Raw genomic sequence first — 23,244 nt, forward strand, 5'->3', positions numbered from 1 at the left:
GCGGCATGCAATTTCAGTAGTAAAACTTAACTATATTATAGAGGAAAGTTGCTACTCACCATATAGTGGAGATGCTGAGTCGCAATAGGCACAAAAAAAGATTCACACAATTATAGCTTTTGGCCATTAAGGCTTTTGTCCGCAATAGACACATAGGCACACACACACTCACGCAAACGCAACTTGCACAGACATCTTCAGTCTCAAGACAATTGAAACCACACTGCGAGCAGCAACACCAGTGTATGATGGAAGTGGAAACTGGATGGGTGTAAGGAGGAGGCTGGGGCAGGGAGGGGGAGAGATAGTATGGTGGGGTTGGTGGACAGCGAAGTGCTGTAGTTAGTTTGGATGGAGGGCAGGAGAGAACATGGGGAGGGGGGGTAAGTAACAGAAAGAAGATAAATATAAAGAAATTAAAAGACTGGGTGTGGCGATGAAATGATGGCTGTGTAGTGCTGGAATGGGAACAGGGAGGGGGCTGGATTGGTGAGGACAGTGACTAATGAAGGTTAGGGCCAGGAGGGTTACAGGAACGTAGTATGTATTGCAGGGAATGTTCCCACCTGCACAATTCATAAAAGCTGGTGTTGGTGGGAAGGATCCATATGGCACAGGCTGTGAAGGAGTCATTGAGATGACGGATATCATGTTCAGCAGTGTGTTCAGCTACAGTGTGGTCCACATGTTTCTTGGCCACAGTTTGTCGGTGGCCATTCATGTGGACAGACAGCTTGTTGGTTGTCATGCCTACATAGAATGCAGCACAGTGGTTGCAGCTTAGCTGATGAATCACATGACTGATTTCACAGGTACCCCTGCCTTTGATGGGATAGGTGATGTTAGTGACCAGACTGGAGTAAGTGGTGGTAGGAGGACATATGGGACAGGTCTTGCACCTAGGTCTATTACAGGGGTATGAGCCATGAGGTAAGGGATTGGGAGCAGGGGTTGTGTAGGGATGGACGAGTATTTGTGTAGGTTCGATGGATGGCGGAATACCATTGTAGGAGTGGTGGGAAGGATAATGGGCAGGACATTTCTCCTTTCAGGGCACAACAAGAGGTAATCGAAACCCTGGCGGAGAATGTAATTCAGTTGCTCCAGTCCCGGATGGTACTGAATTATGAGGGGAATGCTCCTCTGTGGCTGGACTGTGGGACTTTAGGAGGTGGTGGGAGACCTGCTACCCACAGTAATGTACATGTATTTATTAATTATTGGTTATTCTCTACTTTGATCCTTGTGACTACTCGCCAATTTTAGTGAGTTTTCGCCTTCCGCTATCGTCGTCTTATTCAGATTTCATCTCTTTTTTACCCCTTTTTCATCCATTTCGACCTTTTCGTGATTTTTCACACGTATTTGGGTGTATTTTTGCGTAATTTTTTTGGACGTAATTGCACTTTTTACACAATTTTTCGCATTTTTTGCACCACCTGGATCCTTGTTCCTTCCATCTGCATCAGTACAGAAAAGTTTCCTTATCCTTAGCCAGATCCCAGTCCCACATACTGTTCCTGCGTTTTTGCTTGGTTCATGTAATCCCTCCAATTGGGCTTACCATTAAATCACCCATCTCTGGTTGCCACCCGTCCTTCCACAGTGACCTCCACCTAATCAGATTCCACCAATCCTTAGCCTTTACCAACATAGTCCTGCAAGACCATAGCAACCAAGCCCACTACTCCTTGCAGTACTTTCTCTCCATCCCCAAAATTCTGCTGCTATGTAATTCCAAATTCCTGGAACCCATAACACATTGAAACTCTTGCCCTTCAGGAACTTGAGCAATGTACACAACTGCACCTCAAAAAGCTCTCCATCCTTCTCATTTCCTACTCCCACTCGAGTACCACTGTCCACCTCCTCTACAGCAACCTCCAAACCTCCCCCACGTCTCCTCATAGCTGACAAACCCTGTCTCGCAGATCTACTACACTTATCCCACCCTCCAAAACTCCCTCCCACCACCACACAGAACCCAAAACCTAAACAGACCCACAACACAGTCATGAACCTTTCCTCCAGAAGCCTTAGTTTCACAGAAATATCAGTCCTTTCCAAAGGCCTCACCTTTTGCCCCACTCCCAAAGTCAATCGTGCAGGACTTGTTAAAGACCTTTTCTCCTTCTCCCAGTACCTACAGTGGAATCACTGTTTTGCCACCAACTTGACCAATCAGACTCAATCAAAGACCAATATTGAACCTTGCCTATCTCAGTTCACTCCTCTATTCAACCGTGATCCACCCCCACTGCCCCCAAACCACTCCCTGTTAACTTTCCAGAATTTCTTAACCTCAAACCTTGCCTCACCATCATTCCCCAAATCCCTCAACATGCAAACTAACCTTACATCCACAGAAAGAATTGCAGTGCACCATCTAAAAACTGATCCCGACGTTACGATCCAACTGTAGACAAAGGCTCCACCACCATTGTTTTGAACCGCAAGGATTACCTGGCGGAAGGACTCTGTCAGCTGTCAGATACTTTCACCTACAAACCTTGCCACACTGACCCCATCCCAGTAATCCAGCAGGATCTCCAGTCACTATTCAAATCCTTAGGCACATCCCAGAACCTCTCCCCAGAGTCCATCTCTCTACTTACACCTACCACTTCCCGCACTCCTCCCTTCTACACGTTTCCTAAAGTCCATAAACCCAACCACCCAGGATGAACCAATGTGGCCGGTTACTGTGCCCCCACTGAGTGTATCTCTGCTCTTGTAGACCAACACCTTCAATCTATTACCCGGAACCTACCCTCCTATAGAAAAGATGCCAACCATTTCCTCCACTGACTCTCCACCATTCCTCTCCCTTTCCCACACAGTGCCCTGCTCATCACTATTGTGCCACCTCCCTGTACACTAACATTCCTAATGCCCATGGTCTTACTGCTATTGAACACTACCTTTCCAGACGCCCTATGGATTCCAAACCAACAACCTCCATCCTAGTCACCATGACCAACTATATCCTCACCCACAATTACTTCTCCTTTGAAGGCATTACCTATAATCAAATCCGGGTTACGGCTATGGGCACCCACAAGACACCATCCTATGCCAACCTATTCATGGGCCATCTAGAGGAATGCTTCCTAAACATCCAGAATCCTAAACCCCTCATCTGGTTCAGATTCATTGATGACATCTTTGCTATCTGGATTGAAGGTGAGGACGACCTATCCACATCCCTCCAGAACCTCAACAACTTCTCCTCCATTTGCTTCACCTGGTCCTACTCCACCCAGCAAGCCATCTTCCTACATGTTGACCTCCACCTCAGAGATGGCTACATCAGTACCTCCATCCATATCAAACCCACTAACCAGCGGCAATATCTCCACTTCAACAGCTGTCACCCATTCCATACCAAGAAGTCCCTTCCATACAGCCTACCTACCCGTGGTCGTCACACCTGCAGTGATCAGCAGTCCCTCTCAAAATATACCGATGGTCTCACTGAAGCCACCACTGACTGTAATTATCTTCCCAACATTGTACAGAAACAAATCTTCCGTGCCTTATCTTTCCATTCTCCCAAAGTCCCACTGCCCGGTCACAGAGGAACATTCCCGTCATAACTCAGTACCATTTGGGACGGGAGCAACTGAATTACATTCTCCACCAAGCTACCGATTGCCTCTCATTGTGCCCTGAAAGGGGAAATGTCCTGCCCACTATCCTTCCCACCCTTCCTACAGTGGTATTCCGCTATCCACCGAACCTATGCAAATACTCATCCATCCCTACACAACCCCTGCTCCCAATCCCTTACCTCATGGCTCATACCCCTATAATAGACCTAGGTGCAAGACCTGTCCCATATGTCCTCCTACCACCACTTACTCCAGTCTGGTCACTAACATCACCTATCCCATCAAAGGCAGGGGTACCTGTGAAATCAGTCATGTGATTCATCAGCTAAGCTGCAACCACTGTGCTGCATTCTATGTAGGCATGACAACCAACAAGCTGTCTGTCCACATGAATGGCCACCGACAAACTGTGGCCAAGAAACATGTGGACCACACTGTAGCTGAACACATTGCTGAACATGATATCCGTCATCTCAATGACTCCTTCACAGCCTGTGCCACATGGATCCTTCCCACCAACACCAGCTTTTATGAATTGTGCATGTGGGAACATTCCCTGCAATACATACTACGTTCCTGTAACCCTCCTGGCCCTAACCTTCGTTAGTCACTGTCCTCACCAATCCAGCCCCCTCCCTGTTCCCATTCCAGCACTATACAGCCATCATTTCATCACCATACCCAGTCTTTTAATTTCTTTATATTTATCTTCTTTCTGTTACTTACCCCCCCCCCCTCCCCATGTTCTCTCCTGCCCTCCATCCAAACTAACTGCAGCACTTCGCTGTCCACCAACCCCACCATACTATCTCTCCCCCTCCCTGCCCCAGCCTCCTCCTTACACCCATCCAGTTTCCACTTCCATCATGCACTGGTGCTGCTGCTCGCAGTGTGGTTTCAATTGTCTTGAGACTGAAGATGTTTGTGCAAGTTGCGTTTGCGTGAGTGTGTGTGTGCCTATGTGTCTATTGCGGACAAAAGCCTTAATGGCCAAAAGCTATAATTGTGTGAATATTTTTTTGTGCCAATTGCGACTCAGCATCTCCACTATATGGTGAGTAGCAACTTTCCTCTCTAATATTGTTACATTCGATCCTGGATTTTCCATTAGTAAAACTTAAAATTTCTAATTTTTTCTCCTTGAAAAAAGAATTCACCAACGAAATAAAAGAATTATTGAACAATGGTATTGATAAAATAAGGTTACTACTGAATCAGAATGGAGCAAAAAAATTCTTTGTAACATTAAATGATGAACGGAAGCTATTTCACTCTGAAAACAGCCCAATCTAGGTCAGAAGTGGTATCATCATAAGCAAAGAGAAAGGACACTGGAATGATGGTGTAAGCAGTTTGACAAATTAATTCTAGACTCACACAGTACAATATGTGTTCAGAAAGTAAAAGGATTTTTTTTTCTTAAAGAATCATTGTTTATTCTTAAACTTCAGTTTTGTCCTCTTGAAAGTGATCCCCTGCAGACATAATAGACTTGTACCATCACTTTTTTCAGTCTTGGAAGCAATTCTGAAACTCAATTTTCATTATGGTGTTCAGCTGCTTTAGTGATTCTTTTTTTATCTCATCAATTGTGGCAAAACAATGTCCTTTCACAGTTCTCTTCAGCCTTGAAAGTAGATTGAAGTCACAGGGGGACATGTTTGGTAAATACGGTGTTTGAGGCAACATAGCAGTTCTGTTTTTTGCCAAAAAAATCATGAACAAACATTGAGGTGTGAATGGGAGCAGTGTCATAATGCAATTTCATGAGTGATTTTGCCACAATTCTGGCCATGTTTTTGGACAGCATCAGGAAAATGCTGCATAACTTTCACATAGTATTCCTTATTGACTGTATGACCATGAAGCAGAAACTCATGATACACTATCCCAGTGTAATTGAGGAAAACAATGATCACATTTAATTGAACTTGTCAAATTTTTTTCATTCTTGGCTCTTCAGGCAGTTTCCATTAGGGCAATTGATTTCAGTGTCATACGAGTTGACCTAAGTTTTGTCATCCATTATAACCTTCTGTAGAACCTCTGAATCATTGTTGACTTCTTTCAACAATTCATGAGCAATGCCTATGTGATGTGTTTGGAAAAAAAAAAAAAAAAAAACTTGGCATGAGTCAAAGAATATGCTGACGATTCAGTGATTTTCCAATACAATTTTCTTTACTTCTTCCACACTGTCATCAGTAACTGATGTGCCCATCTTTTGAAAGCAAAAATTCACTGAGCACCCAAAATCACATATATAACTTTTTCAAATGTCAACAATAAACTAAATATTCAAAACAACTAAAAATGCAAACATACATCTGTAACACATGTAGCAATGAGATAAAAAATGTGAATATCAAACATGTATAAAACCCACAAAACTAAAAAATTGATGTTACTTTCTGGTCACATCTCATATGTTTCCATGGATGAACAAGGACAAGCAAACGAAGAGATCTGGGCCTCTCCTAAAGTTGGAGAAGTAAGAACTACACTGAAATGACTTCAGAACAACAAGGCAGTTGGATCAGACAAATTGTCTTCAGAATTACTAAAACTGGATGGCTAGAAATTTGAACACCTCCTCTTAAAAATAGTAACATTGATCTGGGAAGAAGAAGAATACTACACAGTGGAAGGAAAAAATTATACACACACTGTACAAGAAAGAAAGTCAAATAGCATGTGCAAATTATTGAGGAATGACATTCCTAAACTTGGGCTATAAGATGTACTCAAACCTCCTGTTCCATCATTTCCTCCCAAAAAATCAGATTGAAATAGGCTCTTATCAATGTGGAGTTCTTCTTGGATAGTCAGTGGTGGACCAAATTTTTACCCAGAGATAAATGTTAGAAAGGACATTGAGAAGCTTTTCTTCAGACATTGATAAATGCTCAGTTTTTCAAAATTCACATTTTTGTAGTTACAAATTGAGCTTGTCACCATGCATGAAATATTGAAATGGTTTGGTAAAAATCCAGTGTTTAATGTTGTTGTAGCGTGTTGAAAACTATGCACTTTTGCAGAACTCTATATTTACTCTCAGCCACTTGAAGGAAGAGTCGGTAACCACAGACTGTGCTTGTGAGAGACCCAAAGGGAGAATAACAATGTAGGATGTCCTTGTCAATGATAATGTGAGAGAGTTTTCTGCAGCAACAGAAAGTACTGATTTACACAACAACATTAACTCTTGATTATTGCCCAGTTCAATATAGCTTTGTCAGGGAAAAGTTTGCAGTAAAAGAGTAGGCTGTTAAACTATAAAATGGAGGCTAAGACAAGTGATTCAGAAACTGGAACTCATTAACTGAGTGCTCAGGTGGTAGGAAATTGTGACATTGCAAGAAGCTGACTAAACTGCCATAGGGTGCTTTGATTCTGACAGGACAACTGTAGGCCAGCATCAATGTTTGTTCGAGTAGCGAGCTGTCTGCTGGACTGCAGGCAACCATGCTGAGATGGATGGAGTGCTAAAAGCAGGGATAGGGTTGGCCAGCAAGTAAGGGGGTCAGAGTTTACCAAGGTCGTCAGCATAACCCATGTGGAAAGAGGTGTGTGTGAGTTCCAGTGGCATGGTTGCAGGATGAGCTGAAATTGAGGAACCCTGTGACTTGAAGTATTAACATTAAATGTGGTATTACTGAAAATACATAAATGGCTTACAGAAACAATAAAAAACTAATGACAGCTTTGGAACTGTGGCAATTGGTTGATCTCAATGAAAATTAAACATCTAAGCCCATTACATACTGTGTATTTGTGATACACTGAATGAAAGTGGATGATGCCAACAACTGAATGAACAGACCACTTTTCTAACTAAACTAATATACAAAATGTTATGAACAGTTTAGTTAATTTTATGTAAATAGTGCTGTAACTGTGAGCTCCTGCACATATACACAAATAACAGTATAAGCATGCATATCTCTTTTAATAATCCAGCAGCATTTGACGTATATTCATTTATATTTGTGAGGGAATAAAAAGTGTTAAGTTAGTGTTCTGACTAGAGTTATAGATGTGGCCAATGTTAGCTTAAGATTTAGTTGAAATTCTTTAAATAATGCATAAGTGTTTTATTAAGAGTTTACAAGCTGACCGCAAAGATTTGCTGAATATTTTTATCGTATGTATCTATGTTAAATTATTGTATAAATTCTGAATGGCAGTCGAAGTAAAAAGTTTTACACTGATTCAATTAGTGGTTATGTTGGCCTCATTTTATTTTATTTAAACAACTGAGATAATGTTCACCTATACAATCAGCAATCGCGTAAATAGTATCAGTTATTTCTATATATAAAAAAAAGTAATGTTAGAGGAGGGTGTCCCATTACAGGTGGTTCATCATGTAGTTTTCATCTGCAGTCAGTCGGCAATGTGGTAAAATTCTGTGTGGTGTGTGTACCACATGTTTCACTCTGTGAGCATGGGGACACTAAAGTATTTAGAGGTCACAAGTGAAGACTTTTAAGTATTAGTGTATTCTGATTTCTGCTGAAACATAGAACTTTTCAAGCAATTTCAGGGAATGACCAGTTTTCATATGTGCAGTCTTTAATCTCACTTTAATTATTCTTGTTAGCTATGAACTTATAGGAATTTAGCTGTGCTTCAATTATTTGTGTATGTGATGGACTTGGGTGAAAAGCACTGAGATAGTGTTGTGGACTACTGAGTTCAGATCCACTGAGGATAACATAGCTCATTCGAATGAACATTAAGAATTCATTACAGTTTTTTACGAGTCAGTGTTTAAAAGTGTGTAATTATTTAGTGAATGCTGTTGCCTGAAAATGCTCTGTCTGCATGAAGTGCTTATGAATTTTTCACTGCTTGTTCAGATACTGACCAATAATTCATTCAGTTTTGAGTATATGAGGCCATCATTCACATATGATGGGCATATCTGAAACAAATATCTAAAGCTATTTCAGAACAATTTGGTTTAGCCAACCCTTTGGGATTGTATTTAGCTATACTATTACTAATACTTATTAATACTTATTTCACTAATTTGTCTCATTACTATTATAAGGTTTTGTATGAGCATTATTGTATCGAATGTTTTGGTTTTAGATTGACTGTGCGACCAACCCCCCTATTGATGACAACAAGCAACAGTAAAGGTTTTAGGCTGTATTTTACCTGCACTTTGTTGTCATGTTCTACAGTATTGTCATTATTTATCTCAAAAGGGACACATGATATGAAAGACTAGAATATCCCCATGAATGAGGTCATAAGTCTAGCTTGAGAGTGAAAGCATCCAATAAATCCATTAAGAACAAGAAAATGCCTGTTCACATGGGCTACCAGATATACCAGTGAATCCAAAATATTAGGAAGAAAAGAATGTAGAACAGCTGATCTCACATATGATGATATCACAACTTTTTGTTGTCTTGTAAGTAGTTTAGACAAAACTGACCACAATAAATTAATACTAAAATACATGGTAATCACATCACTAAAATGCAGGAACTGGAGAAAGAAGCAAAAAGGAAGACTTTTTCCCTGAATAGTCTCTCTCTCTCTCTCTCTCTCGTTGTCTCTCTCTCTCTCTACATTTATATGTTTTAATATTACTTTTTGTAGCATGCATGAATTCCTTATCTTTAGTAATGCTGCTGTATCCTCCTTGATTTTCAGTTGGTAACTTACCTGTTACATGAAATTTATAGGCCAAATTTGAGTCTGTCTTTGGACATCCCTGATGTTTCTTGAAATGTTTTGGTGCATACAGGTACTGTTCTTCTGAAAACATTCTATGCAGTAATGAAGGAGGAAAATCTAAATGTGTTTAGAGTATGTTTTGATATACAACAGAACTGGCAAAAGCCAAAGCTGTTCACATGTGAAGTATTCTATTCAAGACATGTTGGGCTGCACAATTTCTGTATTTTGATTCATTCCCAAGCACAGACAAAGGAAAGGATTGCCTTTAATACTTGGAAAAAAAAAAAAAAAAAAGACTGAAAGGATGCAACCAAATAGCTTCTGCTCTATTAGATTTTCTCAGAAACATTGATGCCACCCAGTCAGAAAATGGTCCTCCGCACAGGCTATGAAGGCCCAAAGGTGCCGACTGGCCACCGTGTCATCCTTAGCCCACAGATGTCACTGGATGCAGATATGGAGGGGCATGTGGTCAGCACACTGCTCTCCCGGCCATATGTCAATTTACAAGACCGGAGCCGCTACTTTTCAATCGAGTAGCTCCTCAGTTTGCCTCACAAGGGCTCAGTGCACCTCACTTGCCAACAGCGCTTGGCAGACCGGATGGTCACCCATCCCAGTGCTAGCCCAGCCTGACAGTGCTTAAATTCAGTGATCTAATGGGAACCGGTGTTACCACTGGGTGACAAGGCCGTTGGCCTCAGAAAATGGTCCAAATGAAATTCTTTATCTGACTCCTGTTTGGTAGAGTGGAAAAAGACTTCTGAGAAAAAAAGATATTCCTTCACCAAGTGAAACCTATTATGTGCTGGAACAACATGGCATCATCAAGATAATAAAGATTGGGAAACAAAGGATCTCAAGCTCAGTCCACTAGAAGCCCTACAATCTAACATGCATTTCAAAATAATGGTTCATTGAGTGATGCCATATGAAAAATCTAAGAAGAAAGAGTAGTTGTCAAAATTAGACAGTTGTAATTGAAGAAACTTAGCCAGGAAATGAGGAAAGCAGCCACTTTGTAAAAGAAGAACATGGCCAGCAAGGAAAAGAGAAAGGGTATCTTAAGACATATTTTATCATCCAAGAAGGAGCAGAGGAATTTGATAAGGACATTGTTTGAAGTGATCAGTAGATTTCCAGTTTAGTATTGTTGTAGCCAATACTTTGTAATGTGTTTCAATACTTTTTGTTGCTATTTTACACTTTTGCTTATCAAACATATAAGAAAAAGTACAATACGAGGGTGATATATTGTAGCACATTATTGTATTTATATGCAAAGTGAACAATAAAGGAGGTTTATTGATAATTAATGTTGAAGATAAAAAAGAAATGGAAAAAATCACTTTTGATTTGTATATTAACTAAACTTTTAACTTACATCTATGAATTAATCAACTTTTGAAAAAAAAACTTGAAAATTTTGTCCATCTACTCTACTGAAAATTTTAGACCAGTCAAACACACAGTTGGAATCATACCTCCAAAAGCAGTGCAAATGTTAAATTATCTCATTTATGTAATTAGTATTTTGGTATGATATTGAAAAAACACATTTCCTCTCAAATTTATCCTTTTACATTTATTGAGTTATGAAAAAAAAAAAAACTCCTCTACTGAATTTGGTATTGGCACACACTACCTATTCATTGACTTCAAAGCTATATATGATAATGTGATTAGGTAGAAATTATATGCAGCTCTGAGGGAAATGGGAATGACTAAGAAGTTAGTGATGATGACAGTGAGCACTGTGAAAAACAGAGTCAAGGTTCAAAGAGTATTGTCTGAGCCACTGGATATTCAGAAAGGTGTTCACCAATACGCTGTGTTGTTGTTGGATTTTTAATTTAAGTCTGTAACATGTGATGAGATAAGGATACAGTCTCCTACAAGTCAGCACAAATATTAGGCTCTGATGATAACATAGACATAACTGCAAGATCTAGGGAAGGACAGGGTGGAGCGGATTTACAGAGGAGTTGTTCATTGCATTAGAACAAGTTAATAAGGGAATGTTACTGGCAATCATTGAGTGTAAAAGTAAATATATGGCTTGTGGCAGAGCACATGTATGAAACAAATCGATAACCATATCTCATTGTGAAACAGAGAAGGTCTAGGAGTTTAAATACTTGGGATCTATCAGTTTAATGTATGTACTTCTAAAATATAATCCTGTAAGGTGTGTGAAAAGTACCAGGTGTTTCAAAATGATTATTACAGTTTTAAGGATTTGTAGCATTTTTTACATCCAATGTACAATTAATCGAAAATCCAGGATGGAATAATGACAATATTATCAAAAGGATAGTTGCTGCTCATCATGTATCACACACACACACACACACACACACACACACACACACATGTGACCACAGTCTGGCTGCCAGGTCCTCGTGTTATATGTGTGTGTGTGTGTGTGTGTGTGTGTGTGTGTGTCTGTGACTCACCATTTCAATTTACAATTAAATACATCAGATGAAAGAGAAACTCAAACAGTTTTGTTTGTATACCTGTGCTCATCTGCGTGCACTGACTCCCATGCTTTCCATTACCAAGCACTAATAGCAAAGATGGTGACCAGTTATCAGCAAACTTTTCGTGTTTTACAGTTTGCAACGACTGAATCTGTTAATGTATTGAAATAAGCATTCCACATCGAGTTCCATTGTAACCCTTCAAGTTATAGTAATAACTATAGATAATATCCTCAGTTTGAAGACAACAGCTATCTTTACAAAGGAAAGATTATGGGACAACCAAGAGTGACTGAAGAATGTATTGAACGAGTGAGAGGTTCTTTCATACTTAGCCCCAGAAAATCAGTTCAGAGGGCTAATCATGAATTAGCAGTTCCAGTGATATCTTTGTGGAGACTTTTAAGGAGACACTTATGACTATGCCTTATCATTTGCTGTTGTTACAGGCTTTAAATCCTACAGACTACAGTTTATGTGTCAATTTTGCAAATGAAATGTTGCTGCATGATGATGAAGATTTTCTGGAGCATGTTGTCTTCAGTGATAAACCAACATTTCACTTAAAGGGAAATGTGAACACACATAATGTGTGCATCTGAGGATCATAAAATCCCCACAAGATGCTATAGTTGGAATGAGACTATCCTAAATTGAATGTTTTTTGTGCCTTATCCTGGCAGAAACTTTATAGGCAGTTTTTCAGTGAAGCAACTGTTGTTGTTGTTTCTCATCTTGATGCTCTATAACTGTGGCTGTCTCCTCAGTTGGAAGAAGCTAAACCACACAACTTTATTTGGCAGCAAGATGTTGTGCTGATGAACTGGCATAACTCAGTACACAACTGCTTAAATGATGTTGTACCCAAACACTGGATTGGCTGCAAGGGGTTGGATGACAGAGGCTGTTCTGCATGGCCACCATACCCACCCAGTCTGACACTATGTGATTTTTGCATTTGGTGTTCATAAAGAATCATGTGTATGTTCCTCCACTACCGGTTGATCTACCCAACTTAAGAAACACGATTGAAGCAGTTATTGCAACAATTACTCCAGCCACACTGATCAATGTCTGGGAAGAAGTCACCTATCAGCCCAATGTGTGCTGTGTGATGAATGGTGTCCACATTGAACATATTAAAGAAAAACTTTAGAGTTGCTGTTTCATTCAATGTATTGTTTATAATTGTAAGTTGATTGTAATAGATGCTGCAAAGCCTTAAAACCCCAATATTCATTTTGAAAAACCCATTAAATAAATACAACAGACACTTTTTATTGGCTGTACCCTACAACACTGATACCTTGTGCCAGAGGCAGCTAATAGAGCTTACTTTGCCCTAACAAAACTGCTTTCATCATTGCTCTTATCCTGCATGACTAAATTAATCATCTGCAAAACCCAGATCAATGCCCACATACACTTCAGAAACTTGGAAACTAACTGTAAGAGATGTCAACATGCTGGATAATTGTGAGGGAAAAGTACTGTGCAGAATAATTGGCCCTGATGCAGAAAGGGAGGTGGGGAAGACAGTATAACAATGATATTTATGTCATATACACTACTGGATCAAAAGTATATGGACACCTGTGTAATGCAGAAATGACAACTAGATGACAGGGAAGATGGACATGCCAGTATAAAAAGAGGTTGGAATTGTTGTGTTGCCTGTAGAGAAACAGTAACAGCAGAATTGGTTGGTCATGTGAGCTAAGTAACTTCTAACATGGAATAGTCATTGGATGTCACCTGAATAACAAATGCATCAGGGACATTTCAACCCTTCTAAAGTTACTCAGGTTGACTGTTGGTAATGTGACTGTGAAGTGGAAATGCCAAAGAACAACCACAGCTAAACTAATAGCAGGTTTGCCTAATGTACTGATTGACAGGAACCATTGAGCATTGTGGAAGGTTATTGAAGAAAGCACATGAAATCAGTGGAAAGAATCACTCTGAGTTCCATAGTGCTAACAGCAGTCCAGCTAGCACAATCTCTGTATTCAGTAAGTTAAAAAGAATTAAAGAAAAACCATTATCATGTGCAAAATCTGTATTTTTACAGTGTAAATTATCCGCTTAAATGTAAATACAACAGATAACAGAGAGAAACATGTGGGAATCACAAAACAATATGTTAAGCACCTGAAGATGGGCTTCAGGGCTTCAAATACATCATGCTTTTTAATAAAAATCATGGTCTGTGACTGAAAGCATTTTTCTTCCTTTTTCATTCTAGGAAAGTAAGTCATTCATGGCCCAATAAAAGAAATATGGGTAAAATCGAGCCCGCATCATGATTATTTTATTGGCATTATTTTTACATCTACATCCCTACTCTGCAAACTGCTGTGAAATGCATAGCAGAGGGTAAGCCCCATTATGTCAGTTATTAGGGCTTTCTCCCATTCCATTCACATATGGAGCATAGGAATAATGATTGTTTAAAAGCGACTTTGCTTGCTGTAATTGGTCTGATCTGATATCTAGTGGGTTGCAGTATAACCATAGTCATCAGTTAAAGCCAGTTCCTGAAAGTAGGCTATCTCATAATAGTTTACATCTGTTTCATGAGTTTACCAGTTCAGTTCTTTCCACATCTCTATGACACTCTCCCATATGTCAGACAAATCAGTGACCATTCTTGTTGCATTTCTCTGTACACTTTAAGTACCCTCTGTCATCCTACCTAGTGCAGGTTCCACATGTGTTTGCAATATTCTAGGATGGGTGATATGACTGATTTCTAAGCAATCTCTTTGATAGACAGATTTCATTTCCCCAGTATAAAATGAGGTCTGTTACCTGCTGTACCCATGAATGCATCTATGAGATCATTCCACTTCATGTCCCTACAAAGTGTTACACCCAGAGATTTGTAATTAATAACTAAACCTTTCATTTCCTTTTATTCTGTCTGCTGTTTATAGTTATATGACTCAGTCATCCATGTACTTTTCTGAATTTGCTAGTCATAGCTCCCATATTATGATTGATAGCTCAGTGAAATAGGTAACGCTAGATTCTGTCCTCATTTTGTTATTGTCTTAAGACATTTATACACATACTAGCTATTTTCTTGTGTTTGTAATCTTCCCCCTCCTTCCTAATTACAGTTATCGTCCACAATAAGCAAAGTCTTTTATGAAAAATTTGAGAGGAGCAAAGATTACAATAAACTTTCTAGTTTACTTAGCTTTCCCTGTAGAGTTGGCTCCAGTTCTTCTTGTCAAGGAGTCAGATTCTTGAAGTTGAAATTCTCACATTTTAGGTCCTCATGGTTGAAATGATCTAAATAAATTTGAAAATTGTTGTTGCAGAATTTTTGTTGTTATGTTAATATATTTTATCACATTTTAGTATATCATACAGTTCTTGGAATTGTCGAAATTACATTGTTTGCCCAAAATACAAAAATACATCCGATCACATCAGGTGTATGCTTACTACTCTCCACTCTGTGGTAATAACCATACTCCAAAGGGTTTACAATTTTTTTTGACAAATGGATTTCTATTAATTTTGATTATTATTTCATAAATGAATCCAGAAATAAACATAGCAAACAGTACTAGAGTGTGTAATTAACAATAGAAATTTTAAGTGTGCCACATAATTTGCAATTCAAAATGTTCCTAAAAAAATAATTTTAACTGTATATACAGAGCTAATACTACCAGTTGTAATATCAAAAATAAAGTAATTCCTTTTCATAAATTTTAACTTGAAATATGAAGTGTTGTGTATAAAATTATATGGAAGTTTTCAGAAAAGCAGCTGAGATAATACTGACCTGTTCAAAATTTGAAAAATAATACTGGCATCAATGACTACTGTTGAAGAAAAGTAATGCTAGTAGAGAAAGATGTCCTGTGATATGTTTCATAATGAAAGTTACAGAAGAGATTTTATATACCATTGCTTTTTTATGGGAATTGTCTGCTGGATTAAAATTGGCTGGTGAATCATGAATAGACAGTGAGAAAAGATATATGTATTTGTGTGCAGTTTTATGCAAAAAGAAAGTGTAAAAATTAGAGAATTTCAAATACTGGTAACCATGTATTGAAAACCTCATCTGTTAATGACACTACAGTTTCATAGCTGACGGTTTAAGTTTTCTGACAATCAGGAAGAAGATTCAGTTGAAGGTACTGCTTTATTACTATATGTAGGTATCACTGTGCGTGTTAGCCTTTTCAAAATTCAGCTAAAACAAGATGTGACTGCTTTAATGCTTAAGAATGTAATGTACTATCTGGTGTATTTATTAATGATTCAGCATATGATAGTCCACAATGACATATAAACTTGCATTTTCTACTAATTTCTTGTAAATCTGTGATCCATGATGTACTATTCTCAACAAACTTCATGTTTCTGCAACCAGTGGTCTAGGCTGGGTGTTGATTTGCAAATCTCTCAATTAAAAAAATAAATAAATAAAATAAAAAAATCCTCTCTTAGCAACTGTCTACATCACACAAAATACATTGCCAACAAATTTCATGTTTTTAGAACCAGTAGATTAGGTTGTTTGTTGTTATCTCAGTACTCAGTTTCTCCAATACACAAGATGTTCATTTTAATTGAAAACATTGAAATATCTCAAAAAGTTATAATTCCAATTTTTTTGTCTCAGAGGACACCATACAATGGTATCACACTCGACCTGCCACCCAACCCCATGTGCGGGTGGCAGGGGGCATTTTTTAAATTTTCAATGGAAACTCCATTTTTTAATGCAGATTATGTTTCTAAAGCAAAATCTACTTACATTTTGTTTGAAGCATTTTCTTTATTTTGTCACAGATTGCACTGTAATCAGAGGAATAGAAATGGGTACACAATCATAATTTACGACTTGCTAGTCAATTGTCCTTAAATATCCAATGACACATGGGACCCTACCTCCATGCTGCAGGTATAGGACAGGCCAGTATTTCATAACTTTCAAAACACCATTCAGAATGTTGAGTTCCTTTGACATGCTGAACAGGGGACTACTCGATGCGAAGTATGACATATCACAACAGGCAGTACACTGTGACTGGAGCTCGTGTAACATGAAGATGTAGAACAGGTAGTAGCTCTAAACATCACAATACTTGTGCTGTGTTTATTTTCTGTACACTTACCTATCATTTGGTGAACAGATGTGCATGTTGACAGTGAATGTTGCAACCAAAGAAGAAAAAATTGAAATGATCCTGATTTATGGAGACTGTAGGAGAAGTGTTGAGGCTGCTGTGGCTTTGTATTTTTCCAGAGAAAGCTCAGTGTCATTCTTTCTTTTACAAGACTGTGAACATCTTTATGTCTGATGGCAGAATACAGATTGGCAAAAGGAAATGAAGCAAATGAGTTACAGGAGAAGCTAATGAAATAGCTGTACTAGTGGCAGTGTACCATACCCTACAGATAAGTGCCCAGCAATTACATAAAGATTCCGATACATCCGTAAGTATTATTGTCACAATACTGCATCATCATAGGTATCATCCACACTGCAGGTCACTGCATCAAAAACTTCATGGTGTAAATCTCCATAACTGGGTAGTGTTTTGTGAATGGGCACATCAACAAATGCAAATGATCCCCACATTCTTTGCTGAAGTACTATTTTCTGATGAGTCCTCATTCACAAACCAATGTAATATTAACCAGCATAACATGCATTACTGTAATGCACACAAACCCACTAGGTATGGGAAGTTGACCATGAATATCCATGGTCAGTTAACTTAGTTATGGTGTGGCATCACAGGGAAAAGACTCATTAGTGTATATTTTATCAATGGCACATTGAATTTATTTCAACTGAGGGAGGAAATTCACCTATCTTAGCTGCAATGGAAAGGAATTTACTGTTTTCTATTCTGGTAAATGTTGGTAGTAATATTTTGTAAACTATAGTACTAATATTACTAACATTTTTGTCACAGGTGATGGCTACATTTGTATTATTGCTAGTGATTTGTGCAATAATAGATGAAAATAACTGTGGAATAACTCCAGCTCTGATACCTCTGTACATTGGAATACTTATTGTAACAATCGGTAATGGTTTCTCTGCAAACACTGGCTCTGCTTTAAATCCAGCTCGTGATCTTGGTCCTCGAATTTTTGTTACTATTGCTGGCTGGGGCACAGAAGCGTTTGTGTAAGTAAAAACACAAAAACAAGACAACTGTATTGCAGTAAACTATACACCATCACTTTATTTTAATGTGACAGATTCATTTTAAGTTCTTGTAGCACTTTCTCAATATCATGAATAATAATTTTCAACTGAAGACTGTAGATAACATTTACATTACGTTTAATTGTTGGTGGTAATTTTATCAGTTCTGTATTGGTTACTAATGATAAATCTTAATTGCTTGCTAGTACAGTAGATCACTTTATTGAATTACTAGCTAGCTTTTCCACTTCCTAGTGTGCATGTATCTCATTTAGTGTAATCTTCCTAATGATATTTTAATTTCAGGTGCTTTAAGTTCCGTTTTATTCATGTCAATTAAATTTTATGAGCCTAAAGAGTCACTTTAAACATTATAAGATGTATTGCAAACTATGTTTGTTACAGTCAGGGTATTGCAGAGTTACAACAAATTCAAGGAAAATACAGAATGTATGTTTTATTACAGAGAAGCAGAGCAAGCAGGAAATTCAGGTGTAGACTTTACTGTACATGATGAAATTGAGTACAGTATTATGGATACTGAAGAAATCTCAATCTGAGTAGTAGGACTTTTATTATTATTATCATAAAAATTTTAATTCCCATTTTAAATCCAATGGGTTATTTAAAAAAGATTACTGGCAAGCAATTTCTGTTGATGGACTTTTGTCCTTAGTGTGTTAAGAGGTAAAACAGCAGTGTCTAACAGATTTTCCAATCAAATTCCTATGTACAGTGCAGTCCCGTGATTATTAAAATGGTATTTCTCATTGATTCATACATTATGTTATTGTTTGAATATGTCTGGCCAGTAAATCTGCTAGTAATATATAGACATTTATAACAATTAAAACATTGGAAGGTCTGAACTAGGACCATGAAGATTCTGTGACAAGGTAGGCTATGATTTCCTAGACTTGTGCCATAGGGTTGAGAATTGTAAGGTCTCCTTCAGTGGGTCAGGTGTGCACTGTACATCAGAGACTGCTACTCAGGTAGCTAACTGTTTAGGGGGGTGTACACTAGGGCTTTTTAGGTTAGGTGACTCTAGATCCAATCCAGATAATGACATCTGTAGGAAGCCCAAAAGTATTATGTAAGATCCAAAGGAATGCCCATCATAGGTCATAGTATTAAAATCCTAGTAGTTAACTGCTGAAACATTCACAACAAACTGCAAGAGTTTGAAGCACTTGTAAAAAGCAGTGAAGCTCATGTAATGCTATGTACAGAAAGCGGGTCAAAAACTGAAGTTGACAGCAGTGAGATTTTAAGGGGAAATTTAGGCTTATACTTAGAGGATAAGTCAGTGGGAACTGGAGGTGGTGCATTTATTACAGTAGACGAGAAACTCTAATCCACCAAAATAGAAATCAAAACTGCATGTTACATCATTCTGGTATGGCTCATTATCAAGGGTGGCATAAAATTGTAATTGGATGCTTTTAACAACCACCAGACTCACCTCCTGATTGTTAACCAACTATTTTACACAAAACAGCAGTTCATTTGTATATAAGTTCCCCAATCATACTGTAATCACTTAAATGGACTTTAATCATGTAACAGGCAATACAGATAATTACAGTTCTGTTAGTGGTGGGTGTTGTGAAAAGACATCCTGTGAAACATTACTAAATATGTTCTCAGAAAATTACCTAGAATGGATAGTTCAGAATCCCCCTCCCCAATGATGGAAATATATTAGACCTAATGGTAACAAATACACCTGACACCTATGATGATGCCCACAATGAAACTGGTACCATTGACCATGAGGTAGTTGTAGTAACAATGATTACCAAACTAAAACAAGTAGAAAGATTTATATGTTCATTAAAGGTTTCTCAGTGAGAAACCTGAAATCTTTATAACTGGACAGGAGCATGTAGAGGAAATAAGGCTCAAGTTCAGAAGAACAGTTGAAAATTCCCTGGACCCCAAAGTATACAGTCACTGTGAAAAAATTTCTAAAGAAACAATAGATGTAAAACAAAGTGTACAGCTATAGAAAGAGAGATTTTGAATGTAACATGTTGGCTGTGAAGAGAGCAATGTGTGAAGCCTTCAGCAATTACCTTAGCAGACTGTTGTTAAATGATCTTTCACAAAACATGAAGTAATTCTGCTTGTATGTAAAGGCTGTTAGTGCCACCATTGTTAGTGTCCAGTCGCTCATGGATGAAATGAACTGAAATTGAGACTAGCAATGCAAAAGCAGAAATGCTGAATTCCATCTTCACATATTTCTTGACAGAGGAAAACCCAGTTTAATCCTCACACCACCAAAATGTTGAGTGGAACAAGTGTTAGTGTTAGTAACATTGAGAAACAACTGAAATATTTAAAACTGAACAAAGGTCTAGGATTTTAGGGAATCCATATCATGCTCTACACTGAATTTGTGGCATAGTTAGTGACTCTTTATGATAATATATCATATCCCTCAAGCAAAAAATGATGCCGAGTAATTGGAAGAACATAATGAGGTATCTTGAACAGAGTGACCTTCTCCATGCCAGCTAGCATGGATTTCAAAACACTGATCATGTGGAAACCAACTCACACGTTGTAACACTGCTGTACTACAACCACTTAAAAGCCATTGTTTCATAGTTTGATGATAATGAATTGCAGTTCTTCAGCTGATCATATAGCTGTGTAAATGCATAATTTAGAACATGGGAAACAGTGTTGCAATGATCGAAATATTTTAACACTCATATTATTTTGTGAATGTATTTGTAGCTCCAAACATTGTCTTCTCTAGGGGATGATGCAAAGGTTCAGGTTTGTCAAATATTAGTGAAAATATTGATGCACATTTTCATCACATTTTGGTTTCTTTACAACCCAGACATGGCAAACAATGAAATTTATGAACATTGCTCAAGAGAGGTTTCTTTCAAGCATAAACAGATTTCATACTAATCACTGCCCTCACTTAAAAGTTCATAACACATTTCAAATGGATTTTTAATACAAATTACAGTTTCCAACATAAAACATGGTGCACATTCTGTCCACAGCACAAAGACTAAATTACAACTCTGCATCTGCACAAAGACTCTCCCATGTGAGCTTGAAATAAAGTCTAACAAAGACTAATTAACTTTAGGTATGTATAACATTCTGGATTGTTCCAGAACCAGAAACTGTTCAAATTAACTGTTATACATACTTTTCTGCAGACATGAGTGAACACTTACAAAGAAAACACACCTCTTGAGTTTAGTAAATTTTGTAAAGTTAAAAGTAATGAAATATTATTGCACTTAATTCTGAAATAAGTTCTGTAAAAAAAGTCAGGATATGTCACATTGCCAAAACAATTAACATGTTAACTTTTCTTTATATCACCGATTTTTATGAAAAATTGTAACCTTTCTTGATTTAATGGAAAACTGAGAAATTTCATAACCAAAATATTTTAAAGTGATATATGCCATTTGTGGTCACATTGAACAAATGGGATTTGTAGGATAATTAACTTCTTTTCAACTCAAAAATAAAAGAAAACTCCAAAGCATTTTGGAAAACCTTGGAAAAGTGAGAAATTTAAATGAATATTTCCATACAATGCACCAATCCCACAGGTTCCCCTTTTGTACTTCATGTATGCAGTTTTAGGTAAAACATTGCTGAAAAAAGAATGGAATTGCAAACTTCAAAACATTATTGTAATCTACCGTTGATCAAATGTTTTTGTAGTTCTCATTTGTTACTAATTTTCTCACATGGCATATAGAAAGTATCACAACTACAGTTATTATCAATAGATCCATCACATGGTGTTGTTGTTGTTGTTGTCTTCAGTCCTGAGACTGGTTTGATGCAGCTCTCCATGCTAATCTATCCTGTGCAAGCTCCTTCATCTCTCAGTACCTACTGCAACCTAAATCCTTCTGAATCTGCTTAGTGTATTCATCTCTTGGTCTTCCTCTACGATTTTTACCCTCCACGCTGCCCTCCAATGCTAAATTTGTGATCCCTTGATGCCTCAGGACATGTCCTACCAACCGATCCCTTCTTCTAGCTAGTCAAGTTGTGCCACAAACTTCTCTTCTCCCCAATCCTATTCAATACCACCTCATTAGTTACGTGATCTACCCACCTAATCTTCAACAGTCTTCTGTAGCACCACATTTCGAAAGCTTCTATTCTCTTCTTGTCCAAACTATTTATTGTCCATGTTTCTCTTCCATACATGGCTACACTCCACACAAATACTTTCAGAAACGACTTCCTGACACTTAAATCTATACTCGATGTTAACAAATTTCTCTTCTTCAGAAACGTTTTCCTTGCCATTGCCAGCCTACATTTTATATCATCTCTGCTTCGACCATCGTCAATTATTTTGCTCCCCAAATAGCAAAACTCCTTTGCTACTTTAAGTGTCTCATTTCCTGATGTAATTCCCTCAGCATCACCTGACTTAATACATGATAAATGGTGTATCATTTGAAATTCGTGACTGGGTTGGGGATTTTCTACTATGAAGTATGCAGCAAGTTATCTTGGATGGAGAATCATTGATAGATGTAATGGTAATTTTGAGTGTGCCCTAGGGAAGTATATTGGGACCTGTGCTGTTCATGTAGGTTGTTGATGACCTTGCAGGCAATATTAATAGCAACCTCAGGATTTTCACTTATGATGGAGTTTACTGCAATGAAGTACTGTCTGAAAGAACCTGCACAAATATTCAATCAGATCTTGGTACAAATCCAAAGTAGTGAAAAGATTAGCAACTAGCTTTCATAAATGTAAAACTGTGTATTTCACAAAACAAAACAGTAGTATCCTATGACTGTAGTCAGTGTCACAGTTGGAACTGGTTAACTCACAGAAATACCTGGGTGTAACAACTTTGCAGGGGTATGAAATGGAATGATCACCTAGGCTCATTCATGAGTAAAGTAGGTGGCAAACTTCAGTTTATTGATAGAACATTATGTAAATACAATCAGATTACAAAGGAGATTGTTTGCAAATTAATCTTGTGACCTATCCTAGAATATTAAGCAAGTTTGTTGTACCAGCACCTTTGTACCCATATCAAAATCAGACTAACAAGGGATATTGAATGAAAACAGATAATGGCAGCACAAATGGTCATAGGTTTGTTTGATCTGTAAATAAATTAAATGTCATGTGACTAGGGCCTCCCGTCGGGTAGACTGTTCGCTGGGTGCAAGTCTTTCATTTTTACACCACTTTGGTGACATGCACGTTGATGGGGATGAAATGATGATGATTG

The 23,244-nt window shown here is 37.9% G+C and overlaps 1 protein-coding gene across 1 annotated transcript in view; it reads left to right on the plus strand.

The window, feature by feature from the left end:
- Positions 1–23,244, plus strand: part of LOC126188949 (aquaporin-9-like) — a 268,383-nt gene that overhangs the window by 222,269 nt on the left and 22,870 nt on the right. Inside the window, exon 5 of the mRNA XM_049930695.1 lies at positions 17,743–17,960. Coding sequence (XP_049786652.1) covers positions 17,743–17,960 — 218 coding nt within the window. The remainder of the gene's footprint in view (positions 1–17,742; positions 17,961–23,244) is intronic.

Source organism: Schistocerca cancellata, chromosome 5 (assembly GCF_023864275.1).
Source record: "Schistocerca cancellata isolate TAMUIC-IGC-003103 chromosome 5, iqSchCanc2.1, whole genome shotgun sequence".
Lineage (NCBI taxonomy): Eukaryota > Metazoa > Arthropoda > Insecta > Orthoptera > Acrididae > Schistocerca > Schistocerca cancellata.